This window comes from Lepidochelys olivacea (genome assembly GCF_965140295.1).
Source record: "Lepidochelys olivacea isolate rLepOli2 genome assembly, chromosome: 16".
Taxonomy (NCBI): Eukaryota; Metazoa; Chordata; order Testudines; family Cheloniidae; genus Lepidochelys; species Lepidochelys olivacea.
In genome coordinates, this window is record NC_140426.1 from 27,653,419 (window position 1) to 27,667,556 (window position 14,138).

Here is a 14,138-nt window from a genome sequence, read left to right on the forward strand (position 1 = left end):
TCTGATAAGGAGTAAAGTCGAACATTCAGGCAGAGGACAGCATAACGATCAGTTCAAACCACCCTAAGTTAAAGGATGATGCATCAAGGCCGTGAGCCGTCTACTCCATAATGTTCCAGCGGTGTAAATTTACATACGTTACATAACAAATGAAACAACATCTCTGCCCTGAAGAGCTTCCACTCTAAACCATTCTAAATGAGCAGGAAGACTTCTATTCCTGTCCTGGTTATAAGATTAAAAGAAAACCGCCAAATCCTCCACGAATTATGTCCCTAAAGCTACACAGGCGTCTCTGCATCTGTCAGTCTTTGCAGGGGGAATATTGTCTGTATCCAATTTCCTTTTGTAAGCCAAGCAAACGAAGAGCTCTAGGTAAGAGACAGACAGGCTCCTCAGACAGGCAAAGAAGCCATTGAGGCCAGTGGGCTGGATTTACAGAACCTCGGTCCCTCTCCCGCCGCTGGGCCCTGCGCTGCGAGCTCGAGCAGCTCCCTGTGCGGCGATTTCCCTGCCGGGCGAGCCCGGCTTGGGCCGGAAGCTCTTCAGGCCTGGGACCGACTCGGCCTCCCTTTGTCGAGTACCTAGAACACGTGGGGCCCGCTACGACCCTTGTCACGGAAACGGCCGTTAGGAGAGGCGCCCGCCAGCGCGCGCACGGCGCAGCTCGAGCTCGCAGCCGGGTCTAGCCCCGCCCCCGCGGCCCGAGCCGGTGGAACAGTTCCGGCGCCGCGTGACCCGGAAGCGGAAGCGCGCACAGGGGGGACCGCTTCCGCGCGCTGCCGGGCCGAGGCCGGGAAGTGGCGGCGGTAGCAGCAGCGATCGGGGCCCCGCAGCGGGACCGGCCATGTGAGAGACCCCCGCCGCCCAGGTGAGGCCCTGCCTGGATCGAGGCGCAGAGGGGGACGCCCGGGCTCCCCCTTCGCTCCGGCGGGAGGTGAGAGGGGCCGAGTCTCATCGCTTCGCCGCCTGGGTCTGACTGCCCGTGGCGCGGCCTGGGCCCGGCCCCCCGGCCCTCTCCGTCCCACAGCGGCGCCTCCCCTCAGCCCCCGCGGCGCCGCTCGCTGGGCGGGGCCCTCCCGGCCGGGGGCGGGGCCGCCGTGTTCCGGTGGGCGCCGGCGCACCCCGTTCAGCCCCGCTGGCACCCAGCGGCCGGCAGGGGCGGGCACACAGCAGCCGTGGGATGGGCAGCCCCGTGAAAGCCCTCAGCCCACGGCTCTTGAGGGGGCAGATGCCTCGCGGGGGGATGTTCACTTCGAAGCTCAGTGGGGCATCCTGTAGCCACCGGAGGCGGGCGGAGTAATGCAGCCGAGCGTCAAGCTCTGCAGCACGCTTCGCAAAGTTATGTAGTTAGACAAAAAGAACAGGAGGACTTGTGGCACCTTAGAGACTAACCAGTTTATTGGAGCGTGAGCTTTCGTGAGCTACAGCTCACTCCATAGTTAGACAGTGCTTCACGAGCGGCGCCGGTCGTAGGCGCCTTCTGCTTTGGATATACAAAAGCAAATTCTTCCTTCCGTGCCTGGCTCTGCTATAGACTTCTTTAGTAGCCTGGGGCACGTCATTTAATCTCTCTGTACTTCAACTTTCTATCTGTAAAATGGGTATAATAGTTCCTTTGTCTTTTTTAGATTGTAAACTTTTCTGGGCATGAACTCTTAATACATGTAGTTCAGCTAATGTACTTGAGCCTTGAGATGCTCTGCATAACTAATAATAAAGTACCAAATTTTGTAAAAACAAGCTTTTATAAAGTTTAAGACCAACTATTTATTTCCAAAATATATTATTCTAATAATATTTTATCTTGCAATGCTTGAACCCAAACATCCTAGTACTAAGAGTGTGGAACTCTCTTTAAACAAAACGGGAAAAATTTTATTGACTTTCATTGTCCCAGATGAAAGAAATAAAATAAGGAAACACAGACAATAAATAGTGAAAAGAAAACAACATTTTAAAAATACTTTCACTTTTCATATCTAACTTCTTAATAATATGTAAAGAAAATTTTGTTTACAGTATGATTAAGTTGACTGCCTTTATGTAAACACTTTTATTTTTAATGGTAAACTTTGTATACAACAGCAAGAAAACAGATCCCTTCTAGAAATGTTACCACGTTGAACCCACACGTATTCTGTTGTGTACATCTTTATGGGATTAGGATGTATGCTTGTTGAAAGATGGTAGTTTAGGGTAGTCATAGTAATGTCTTTCAAAAATGCATTTAGCATAGCATTTGTTATAAAGAATAAGAATTCTTATAGTAGGATAATCATGGAAGACAAGTTGTTCTTAAAAAATACAGGAAAAGAGGTAATGGCAGTCTGCTTCTTCCAAATAATGGCATTTTTCATTGTAAGATGCAAAAAATTCATATGACTAAATAGAGATTGTGTAGTAAAATGACTCTTGCCTGTTACATTGTTACTGAAGAGCTGCACTTCGGTAGCCTTGTCGTGTGCTTCTGCAAAGCAGAAAATAACTTATCCATGACAGTACTGTCATGATAGGCTGCATGGGCTGGAATTCTTGTAAGGAGACTGGGTTTCTTTCTTTATCTGGGATGCCTGCAGCTCTAGCATAGGCATAAGGAAAGTGATCTTCCTAATAAGAGCTGATTGCACTCCTGTAAAAGAGAAGCAATATCTGTAGGAAAGAGTGAAGGGAATGAAAGAGGGAAAATGAGGACCACTGGTAAATACGAAGATTAAACATGCAGACTCTATTAGACCTGTTACCTGGTTCCTACTTCCCAAAAGAGCCCTCTTAGAAGCAGATGCAAGGCAATTAACTGGTTGGTAAGACCTCAGAAATAGCTTTCCTTCCAATAACAGATTTTAAAATCTGATACTTTTATTAATAATCTGATGGTTTAAAAGGAAATTAGCCATTCAGTATTTTGACTGGCAGGCACTTTCTATCAGTTATTGGACAAATTGATATCAGATAATGATCACCCATCATGAGTGACTGAAAATGATCCTATGACAATTCAATACACGTCTCAGAGTAACAGCCGTGTTAGTCTGTATTTGCAAAAAGAAAAGGAGTACTTGTGGCACCTTAGAGACTAACCAATTTATTTGAGCATAAGCTTTCGTGAGCTATAGCTCACTTCAGAAGTGAGACTAACCAATTCTCTAAGGTGCCACAAGTACTCCAATACATGTCTGTTTACCTCCTGTAAATGGTAGTGAGGTTAGGAGGAATGCTGATTAGTTACACACAAATGCAAATAAGTATATTGTGATTATTCACCTTCAGTGGGTCACACTTTTTTGCGGCGGTGGGGTGGGTAAGACCTCTAACTAAATAAAAAAAGGCAAAACAATTATGCTGCTTTAATTTTTAGCCTTAATGTAGATCTTTCCTTTCCCCTTATTAAATTTTGGATGGAGGAGTTCTGGCAACTTCTGTTTTGAATGCAGAGTGGATCTCTGCCTCCAAAATGACCAGAAAGAGGTTATATAATCATGAGTTATTGTTTGAATTGTTATGGGTGACTTACATCACCATTCTCTTTGTGTAGTCTGTGTGTTGCATGCAAATAGTGTTGCTGTTTCTTTAGCATCTCCTAAATGAAATAATGATACCTGTCAAATTTTGCATACATGTGCTTGTTTGTAATAAGAAGAATGAGCTTAATCTTCAGCAAGGCAGTTTTAGGTTAGATATTAGGGAAAATGTTCTAAATTTAAGGGAAGTCAATCTCTGGAACAGGTTTCCAAGGGAGATTGTGGAAGCCCCATTTTTTTTGGAAGCTTTCAAGAACAGGTTGGACAAACATCTGTCAGGGATGGACTAGGTTTACTTGGTCCTGCTTCAGTGCAGGGGACTGGACTTGATGACCTCTCAAGGTCCCTTCCAGCTCTATGTTTCTATGATTCAATGAGTGAATTGGGGCTTCTTTCCTGGATTTTTGTCCAATCTCTGTTAAACGTTAGAAGGCACTTTTTTGAAAGTCAGAACTTTGTTCTAAGAGATAAAGATGTCAACAAGATAGATACTTTGAAGAAAATCTGAATACTATGCAGTGAAAACTGTATTCCTGTGATTGACTGTCACAGTCTAATAGTTTCTTTCATTCTGTTGATCATAAAAAATAATAGTTTTTCTTTCAAGTAGCTGATGTAAAAAATCTTCTGGAAGCTCAAATAGCATCTGACCACACCACATCTGATTCAAGCTTGTGCTCTTTTTAAAGTTTTCAGTTATGTAATCTACAAATGTATCCACACAGCTAAATGGGAAGTTAAAGTTGGCCTTTCTATAGGTTTTGACCACATTAGCATTTCAGATGCAATTATATAAAAAAATTTTGGTGTTTCCATAATTCCTGTTAAGGATTTGTAACCCAGTAACTATACACCTCTGTTGGCCTATGTCTTTGCTTATAATTTGGTACTTTAAATAAAACTTTAAAATATCAATCATCTCTGTTTCTTTACTATCTTGTAACAGACTTTGAGCCCAGGTACTTCTCTTCCTTTTGTAACTAAACAGCTGAACTATTTGAGACCCTTAATAACCTTCAGTTTCTTTGAAGAGTTTAGTCTTGTTAGGTTCCAGTTTAAGCAAGAAAAACACTTACTTTAAAAGGTGCTAAATCAAGGGGTTTTGCTATAAAGTAACATTTGAAAAAGATCAAAATTTGTGTCACTGTAAGGATCTCTCAGCTCCCCACTAGCAACATCTACTTCTTTCTCCTTTTAAAAAATGAGGGGCAGAAAAATATTGTTCATAATAAAGGTCATTAACTCTGCTCTATTTAGGACTCTGACAATCACTTTCTTGCAATATATGTGACTTGTCATATTGAAGTATGAAATAACATATATAAATAACTTAGAGTGAATTCCTTTCTTAAAAGGGGCCAGTGTGCTCTTAAAGAAAAGTTTGAGGAGATGATTTGGCTGGCAGTTGGAAAACAGAATTGATTTCTCCCACATGAGAAACTTTGGGACATTGTGGAATTAGTTAATAAGAAATGCAAGCAACCCTACTGCTGTAATCTCATCAAAATAACTACTTTTTTTTTTTTACTCTTGACCCTCCTAACCATGTGCATGAGTAACCCCATCCCCATAGAATAACTAGCTGTACAGAATACACAATATAGCTTAGATGTCCAACCTTCATGTTTGTGCACAGATGGTGTAGCAGTTTGTGATCTTGTAGAACATTTTTAAAATCGAAAGACTAAGGGGAATAGAAAAGGTAGAAACAGCCTGGCAACTGTGGGGGTTCCTAAAAGTTTTGTTTCTTTGGGTAAGTAAACCCACTTATCTGAAACATGTCAGCCCACTTAAGTGTCCCTTTCTAAAAAGAGGAAAGACTTGAAGATAAGAGAGTGGAATGAGCAAACTTAGTCTCATCATAAATGCTGCTTAGTTATGTTGAAACTGGTTATATTTTCCTCTCTCTTGCAGCACAACACTAGATTTGTAATGAAATGGAGTCTGGGACAAACTCTTTTCGAGTGGAATTTCCTGATTTTTCTAGCACCATTTTGCAGAAGTTGAACCAGCAGCGCCAGCAGGGACAGTTATGTGATGTTTCCATTGTAGTTCAGGGCCATCTGTTCAGAGCCCATAAAGCTGTCCTTGCAGCCAGCTCACCTTACTTCTGTGACCAAGTGCTCCTGAAAAATAGCAGGCGAATAGTCCTTCCAGATGTGATGAATCCAAGAGTGTTTGAGAACATCCTTCTGTCTACTTATACAGGACGGTTGGTGATGCCTGCTCCAGAAATTGTCAGTTATCTGACAGCAGCAAGTTTCCTTCAGATGTGGCACGTAGTAGACAAATGCACTGAAGTGTTAGAAGGGAACCCAACAGTTCTCTGTCAGAAGATGAATCATAGCAGTGATCATCAGTCCCCAAGCAGCAGTAGCTATAATGGGCTTGTTGAAACATTTGAGCTGGGCTCTGGAGGACAGCCAGACTTCCACAAAGTGCAGGAGCTAAGGGATGGTGAAAATGAAGAAGAAAGCTCTAAAGATGAGCTGTCATCGCAGCTAACAGAACATGAGTACCTTCCCAGTAATTCTTCAGCAGAACATGACAGACTCAGCACAGGAATGACAAGTCAGGATGGCGAAGAGGGAGCCAGCGACAGTGCAGAGTGTCAGTATACAAGGCCTATCTATAGCAAACCCAGCATCATGTCACACAAGCGCTGGATCCATGTGAAACCAGAAAGATTTGAACAGGACTGTGAAGGTGTAGATGCACATACTTATGATGAGCACCAGGTGTCTGAATCCATGAATGTCATTCAGACAGAGCATTCTATCCAGTCTTCAGGAGTTGAAGACTTTCATGTAAGTGACAAAAAGATGGAGGCAGAATTTGATGAACAGGCTGATGAAAATAACTACGATGAGCAAGTTGATTTCTATGGCTCTTCTATGGAAGAATTTTCTGGTGAAAGGGCAGATGGAAATCTAAATGTTCACAGACAAGATGTTATGATAGCAGCAGGGTATGGTGAGAGCATTGAAATGACTACAGGAATTAAAGAAGAAACCACCCTCTCTGGATTCTCACCTAATGACAAACTATATCCTTGTCAGTGTGGTAAAAGCTTTACACACAAGAGTCAGAGGGATCGGCACATGAGCATGCACCTGGGTCTTCGGCCTTATGGTTGTGGTGTCTGCGGTAAGAAATTCAAAATGAAACATCATCTTGTCGGCCATATGAAAATCCACACAGGCATAAAACCTTACGAGTGTAATATCTGTGGGAAAAGATTTATGTGGAGGGACAGTTTTCATCGGCATGTAACTTCTTGTACTAAGTCATACCAAGCCTCCAAAGCTGAGCAGAATACTACTGAGATGAACTAAACATAAGACTTATAATTGTTTAGCAGAGTAAGCAAAATAAACTAATTATGCAAATATTGTCTGGTACTTGCTATTGTAAAATTTAAGGTTTTGGTTTTTTCAAAGTTCTAAGGATGTTGCTGATACAGCTGTGAGCAGACCAAATTTTTGTCCATCTACTGTCTCCACTGCAGGTGCTTCAACCCTGCCCTGATGGGACTCCTTTAGAGGTGAGAGGGAAGTTCAAATCTCCATGGCTTATTCATAGGACCCTCTGCTGAGACTGTAACTAATGAGGCCAATTGTGGTGATTTTTTTTGTTATATATTATTGCTGTTATTTATTATTTGTTTCACAGTAGTGCTCAAGGGCTGTGATGAAGGCTACATTGTGCTAAGAGTTAAATAAACATACTGTAAGTTCCAGACCCAAACCCCACAATCTTAAAGCTTCAATCCTGCAAACACTTATTCCTGTGCTTAACTTTATGCATGAGAAGGTGGCAATAAGGGTAACAGTAGCACAAGGTTGCATAGGTTAACTATGTGTAGAAATTGCAGGATTCAGGTGTTTTTGTTTTAATAAATGAATAAAGGATTTTAGTTATATAGAACTGGCTGTCAGCAGGGAACTGAACAGATGTCACCAACTTACTTAACATGGGTCGTTAAGGAGCCTTCAGATAGCTATAGTTTTTAGTGAAAAGCCACTTTTTGAGTCAAGCCTTCCTTTACTTGTTTGTTTACTCATATTTTTCTCTGGTAGAGTGTCTGGTTCTGTCTCATTACTGGGCCTAGTTCTATTTGTTCGTTTTTGTAAAGCACTTGGATATATCATGATGTGTGCTGCATAAATTTAAGAGACAGTTACATTAAAACTTCATTTGTTTGTACCCCTGCAGTGTATGATGGTAAATTCGGTTGGGCTGTCTTTCAACCTTGGCTGCCACATCGTAAGAGAGCTTGTAGAAGTGTGTGTGTAGCAAGAGGGCATTTTATCAAAATGTTTTTATTTTTTTAAGTGCATAGTTGGTATTATTCCGACACTCAATAAAGCCTTTAACCTATAGCTCAAGTTTCAGATTTTCATGGCTTACTGCAGTAGCAAGTACCAAACTCACTGTACAGTACAGACTTGGGTTTTTTTGGTACTAAAACTAGAGCTAGAGACTTGCTTCAGGAAGTTCTTATTAGTCATTGATAAACTGTCATTTAAATATTTAATCCTCTACTGTTTGAACAGTGGGGTCCATAATACATGTTCTTGATTGTCAATTACTGTGACTCTGATCACATTCAGAGACACAAGCAGGTCAGAGCTGTTTTCTCTCCAAATGAAGGCCCTTGCTGACAAACAATTTAAATTACCCTAGTTGGATCCCTTTTAATTATACAGTGGGACATGGTGCCATGCACAAGTTTCAGGTTCATGAGCAATTCTGGATTCTTAGTTGTGGGAAGGTGGCACTCTTGCGCTATGAGGAGGATATATTATACACTGGACTCATGCTCTAGCAGATGGAGCAGTGTCGTAGTTTTGGGAGATTTTGACATCCATCCAGGCTCCAGGGAATGCACCAGTTGTGAAGGTGGAGATAAGATAGGGGTTGAAGAAGGCAGCTCAAAATGGTTGAAAGCCTTTGCATTCCTACTCAGAAGCAGTTAACCTTATGATGTAGTTTATTACCTGGTGTAAGAATGAAAAAGCCTCCTTAGCATACACTGGGCTCACAATCAGAAGAGGTGAGTCTACATACATGTAGCCCTCTTCCAGCACTGGTAACTTGTAACAAAATAGTTAGCCAGGACCAAATAGCTACCAAGCATGACTGGCCCCAAGTTGCATCCAGATTCATGGAACTAAAATACAACATGACCCATTATGTTAAAGCCACACACACAAACTAGTAATTTCCCCTTTAGCTGTTTTTCTTCTTTATCTGCTTAACAGCCCAATTAAAAAAATATTTTAACATCTAACCTAACTGTATCCTGAACATGAATGTCTGACACAAAGGTGAGCTTTATTACTTGATGGGCTATTATTACTGCAACTCTTTGGCATATTATTTAAACTTAAGTAAAAATGGGTTTTTTAAAGGCTCTCAAATTTTACTCTATCAATTCTTCAGATATTTTTCATACAGAATTTTGAGTACAGAAAATGAGTCCATTGCTGGCAATGGACATACAAATGGTCAGCACTAAGGAGTTCCTGTTCTTAGCACTTACTTGAACTCTACATCAAAGCAGGGTGGGGGTGATAATTGCTGTCTAACCCATGTACTCAAGGTAACTAAACAGGGATCTGTCTGTTCACTAACACTGTAACCTGATCAATGTATAAAAGCACTTTGTATTTAAAAATCTTTATACATTTTTTTACATTTAGAAATTATATAGTCCTTCTATGGTTTCTTTCCACATTTACACTCACTATTTAATATTGAAATTTATAATGGTAGCAGGTTATTTCCTTGTGTGTTTACATGAGTGTAGGGAGAGGGTTCCTGTACTTACTGGCCCTTTTTTCCATTTCCCCATTTCCCCACCTCCTTACCACATACAGGGAGTACTTTTTGTGACTTCCATGGTTCCATTTGGAGGAGATAATGCTCCTGTTCTCTTCAAGATTGTTCCAGTACAGTGGCTCTCATTCTTTTCCATACTGTGACCCCCAAAGGACAACAGAGAAGATTTGGGGACCCATCTGGCCATAAAAAAGAGAGGGTGGTTGGAAACCCCAGGTTGAGAACCTATGGTCGAATAACAAAGTATACTTCCATCAGACCCAGACCACCCTACAGAGCTGCCTGTGAACCCCTTTCATTTACTGGCTTGAGATGACTTTTATATGGGACTTTTAAAAGTTGACTTCAGATAGGAGTAATGTTTAGAAAACTTTGAAATAGAGCTTTAAAATAAATTTACTAAGAGACACTTTAAAGGTTTTATACAGGTGTAGTAGGTGTGTGTGTATCCTTTTAATGACTTTTTATGAATAGTAACTCTAACATCTAATACTGTTTCCACCCAATAGGTTGTGACATTTTGTGTTGAAAATCCAGCATATATGACTCCATTAACATTCGTAATCCTTGACACTTGGATTTTTGGTATTAATCTACATGATCCACACTTAGCTAACTAAAACAAGAAAGGCTGAATGCAGCTTCTTCCAGAGCCTATAAGCACCACTATTGGGATGGCCTTGTGTAAGGGATAAAAGATGTATTCTGGTCTGGCAAACAAGGGATCCACTTAATATATATTTTAAGGTGAATGTTATGCATTTATGCTTATGCTTTATAATTTTAGATGACCATTTAAAAACATGGTTTTGTTAATTTTTTATCCTTCCCTTAAATATCCCCTCTTTTTGCTAGTAGACATTTGCAGAGGGGATGTTTTATAAATACCTGGATCATTGTAGAGAGATAAGAAGTGGTAACAATTTCAGAATCTTGTGTTACTGAGAGTCCACTGCATGGCCTGCTGGTGATAAGAACTCTCTAAGGAGACTAAAGTTAAATTCCTTCCAATTCCATCTCTAGGTTTCTAAGACCATCATTACCCATGGTATCTAAGCAATTGCAATTCTGAAGTACAGTCTCCTGCAGTCACAGTGACAAGTACCTGACTTCTTTTCTCAGAGGAGCTGTGAATCTGTCTGTCAGGAGTCGTTTTTCTCCTTTTTTGGGTTTATATACTAGCATTCCCATTTTGCACACTAGTATTTAAAAAAAAAATAAAAATAAAAGGCAGCACCTTCCCAGTTTCAAGTAGCAACCATTCTTGATCGCTTAATGGACAAGCAGAGAGACCCTAGATGGTACTACTGAAAGATCTTTGGTCTCAATTTTTCCTCTGCTGTAGCTTCCCTGTTAAGACTGTGATAAATACCACACATCAGAGGCCAGGAGGGAGCTCTGAGATTGCCATATTTCAGTGTCTTTTATTATAAGGTCCATACTTGACATCACTGTACTTCTGGACATGAAAGAATGGACATCTTTCAGACCACCTAAAGTGAACATTATTGGGCTGATGCCAGAGAGCTAACCCATCTTTGAATCCTGAGAGCCAGCAGTTTTGTATTTAGTTTGTCATCGTTATTTAGTAGAGTTGAAAGTTTTCTCAAAACAGCAAAGGATTATATTTAATTATATTTAACTGGGTAGTTAGAGTTTTTAGTTAAAAAGCTCTAAGCTGTCTGTGCCCCAAGGGGATATGCTGGAAAACCAATATATTTTTAATGTGATGAAATTATCAGACTCTGATAACTTTGCTTGAAGCCTGTGTCATAAGTCAATTGCTGCTGCTTTTTTGTTCTCCAAGGGATCTTTCTTCCAGAAATGTAACTGTTTATGCAAGTGAGATACAAAAGTTATTATAAACAAAATGTCATTCATAATAGTAAAGTTGCATATCTTATTGATACTTTGTGAGATGTTATGCCTGTATTGCAAAGGTTGGATAATTTTGTCTATATAATATTGCTGTCCTAATTGCACAGCATGGTTTTACTTAATTTAATGTTGCTGTTTAATACTTTCTTCTTATAGAAGAGATCCATGCTCTTTTTGGTATAACATGTTTTAATAAATGTTATCTGTCAACTTTGTAAATTTTTCTTTTTTAATTCTAAGTAAACAAAATGAGTGCCTGTTTAGCTCTAATAGTGTTTAGCTATTGCCATGAAATATAACAGCTCAAACATAATTTCAGTACATCAAAAAGAAGCCAGTACAATAAAAAGTCATTACATATTATGATAAAATAAGTAAAAGTACACCTAGTAATGCATCTTTATTGACATATCAAGTTTACCTTCTAATTTTGCCTAATAAGTTTTTTCTTCTAAATACACTTCAGGCTGATGAACATGTAAACTATATAACTGAGGGCCCTGTGCCTGCTTAACCAATATAATCCATATTCTTGATTCTTCCTTTTTTTTTTTTCTCCTTTCATTAGAAAGGCCACTGTATACCACATCTGGGCTTGGCAGTGGGAGAGCTAGGGATCTAGTCTTAAACTACTTGACTGTCAATGTCCCAGAAATCAGCATCAGTTACCTGTTTCTAACACCTGTAGCAAGAATAAAATGTTCGTAATTTAACAGCTACTTTTGTCTTCTGTCTTGAAGACTCTGGGAATTCAGTGACTGGAATTGCTGTAGGATTCAATCTTGTTGCCACTGTTAACTATGCTTGCACATCAAGAGGCAAACAGAACCCTTTGCATTTTATTGGTTGATATAAATCCCACTATATATAAGGCCCCAGCCACTATCATAGGCATCAAGATATATGGGCCACAATATAGTGGAGATCAGCCTATGTACCACTGGCAGTTCTTAAACCCTTTGGAACACTCAATTCTATGTTCTGTATTAATTACAGGAGGTCAAAGTAGATCTAATGGTTCCTCATATTGCACCTTAACCATTTTTCATATAGATAAACAGCATGCAATAACTAGTTGTTCAGATTCTAGCATCTGTTCTGCTGTAAGCAACTTGATTTCTAGTGTGCCACAATTACTTAATATTTAGGCCTTAATAAGGAAAAAAATTGCAGCTTGAAGGGGAGATTTGCAGGTTGACTTCACCCCTGTGCTCCTAAATATGTAATGTTTAATTTTATATAAAACCTGTTTCTCTTAAATAAACTTCCTAGTAAGCTAATTGAGACCAATGTTGAATTTACTTTTAACTTGTTCCAAGATGTCTATTAAAACTGGTATTCTAGATGTGTATGGTTGTACCATCTTATATTTCTAAAATCACATTACCAAACACCTTCATTTACAGATTATCTTTTTAAAAAAATCATAGCAATATGAAGGTTTTCAGTTCTCTTAACATTCCTGTTTGTGTTTATCACAACAATTTACCTTAATTTAACTGTGTATTGTACTGTATCCAGTTAGCACAATATGTTGCACAAACAACTTCTAAAAATCACTAAATCACATAGTTTAAGTGGTGTCAATTCTTTTCTTCATACAAGCACAACTACCAGTAATTCTCGTCAAAATTAACTTTAGGAATAGAACAGATGCTCAGTCTGCAAACATATAAAAAGGAACACCGTTGTCGCTGACAGAATTTCCACTCTAGATAAGGTTCCAGTGTGCCTTCATAATTGCTTTTGGTACTACCAGCTATAAAGGGAAATGTGCTATGTGAGTCCACTGGGCTTGTGGCCTCTAGTATGTAATTCAATTCTACTAAAATAATACAATAATTAATAATTATCAGTTAAACTCAGGTGATTAACTCCATCTTGCAGCAAATTTTATTTACCTACAAAAAGTGGTTTACTTAGTAGTGAGCAATGATGGGTTGCAATACATCCTGCACACATGACCAACACAAACAGAGAACAACCATACCTGTTTCTGCTGTAGGGCTTCCCCCTTGCAGTTCAGGAACAGGCCCTTTACTTACTCCTGTACCCCCATTCCTTATATAAGCAAGGATTGCCTTCTATCGAATAGGCTTTTATAACCAATACTGGTGGGCAAAATGTGAAAAAATCCTGTAACAGGAGACTGCTAAAAGCATTTAATTAAACTCAACATTCAATAAAATTGTACACTGCTCCCATCACTTAAATGGTTGATTAATGTTTTCAGAGAAGTTTACCATAGTATATGTTGCTTTATAGGCAATGTAGGTTTGGGTGCCAGTCCTGGTGGTAAGTGGGACACTGACTACCATCACAATGGGAGGAATAGTAAAGAGTTGTTTTGGAGAGAAGGAAGGATCAGTAGGAAGAAAGAGAATGAGATGAATGAAAGGAACAGGGAAAAATAAAAGAAAGCAGGAAGAGGAATATTTTAATGGCCCTTGGGTTGATTAGGGCGGGTAGTACTATGAAGGGCTTTGGAGTACCTTGCATTTCATTCCTGTGATCTACTGAGTAGTTCTAAATGAAGAACCTAAAAATGCATAGACCAACTGCCAATGAGGTCTCAAACTTGGCTTAGTTTAGTCTTAACATGTATAACAATGCATCGTTGTGGCAAGTGTTTCTAAATATGTATGAGGGGGTTGAGTGACTATCCCAAGGTTCTCAAACACTAAAGACAGTAATGTCTACAGTGTTTCTCGTCTCTTTTTTCCATGCTTAAAGCACCCCACTAACTGGAGGAGTGCAAATACAGATCATGTTCAAGTGAGTATACAAGTGCAGCTTTACATCATTCAAATTCTTTTTATGTGACTGTGGAAGACAGTAATTTCACACTGCAATTGTAAGGGATGGAATTTAATCTTTTCTCCTTCCCCTGTATCC

General features: G+C 39.8%; 1 protein-coding gene across 5 annotated transcripts; it reads left to right on the top strand.

Annotated features, from left to right (window-relative positions):
* Nucleotides 1-735: 735 nt before the first annotated feature.
* ZBTB43 (zinc finger and BTB domain containing 43) lies at nucleotides 736-11,372 on the top strand. 5 transcript variants are annotated; one of them, XM_084650012.1, is made up of 4 exons: nucleotides 736-871; nucleotides 5,436-6,668; nucleotides 7,030-7,065; nucleotides 9,875-11,370. In XM_084650012.1, the coding sequence occupies exons 2-3, from the start codon at nucleotides 5,459-5,461 to the stop codon at nucleotides 7,047-7,049; spliced, it is 1,230 nt and encodes a 409-aa protein (XP_084506138.1). In that variant the 5' UTR covers nucleotides 736-871; nucleotides 5,436-5,458; the 3' UTR covers nucleotides 7,050-7,065; nucleotides 9,875-11,370. The 5 variants fall into 5 exon arrangements, with proteins under 5 accessions (XP_084506138.1, XP_084506136.1, XP_084506137.1 ...); XM_084650010.1 differs by having other exon boundaries at nucleotides 5,436-6,883; nucleotides 7,030-11,372; XM_084650011.1 differs by having other exon boundaries at nucleotides 7,030-11,372.
* The last annotated feature ends 2,766 nt before the right edge of the window (nucleotides 11,373-14,138 follow it).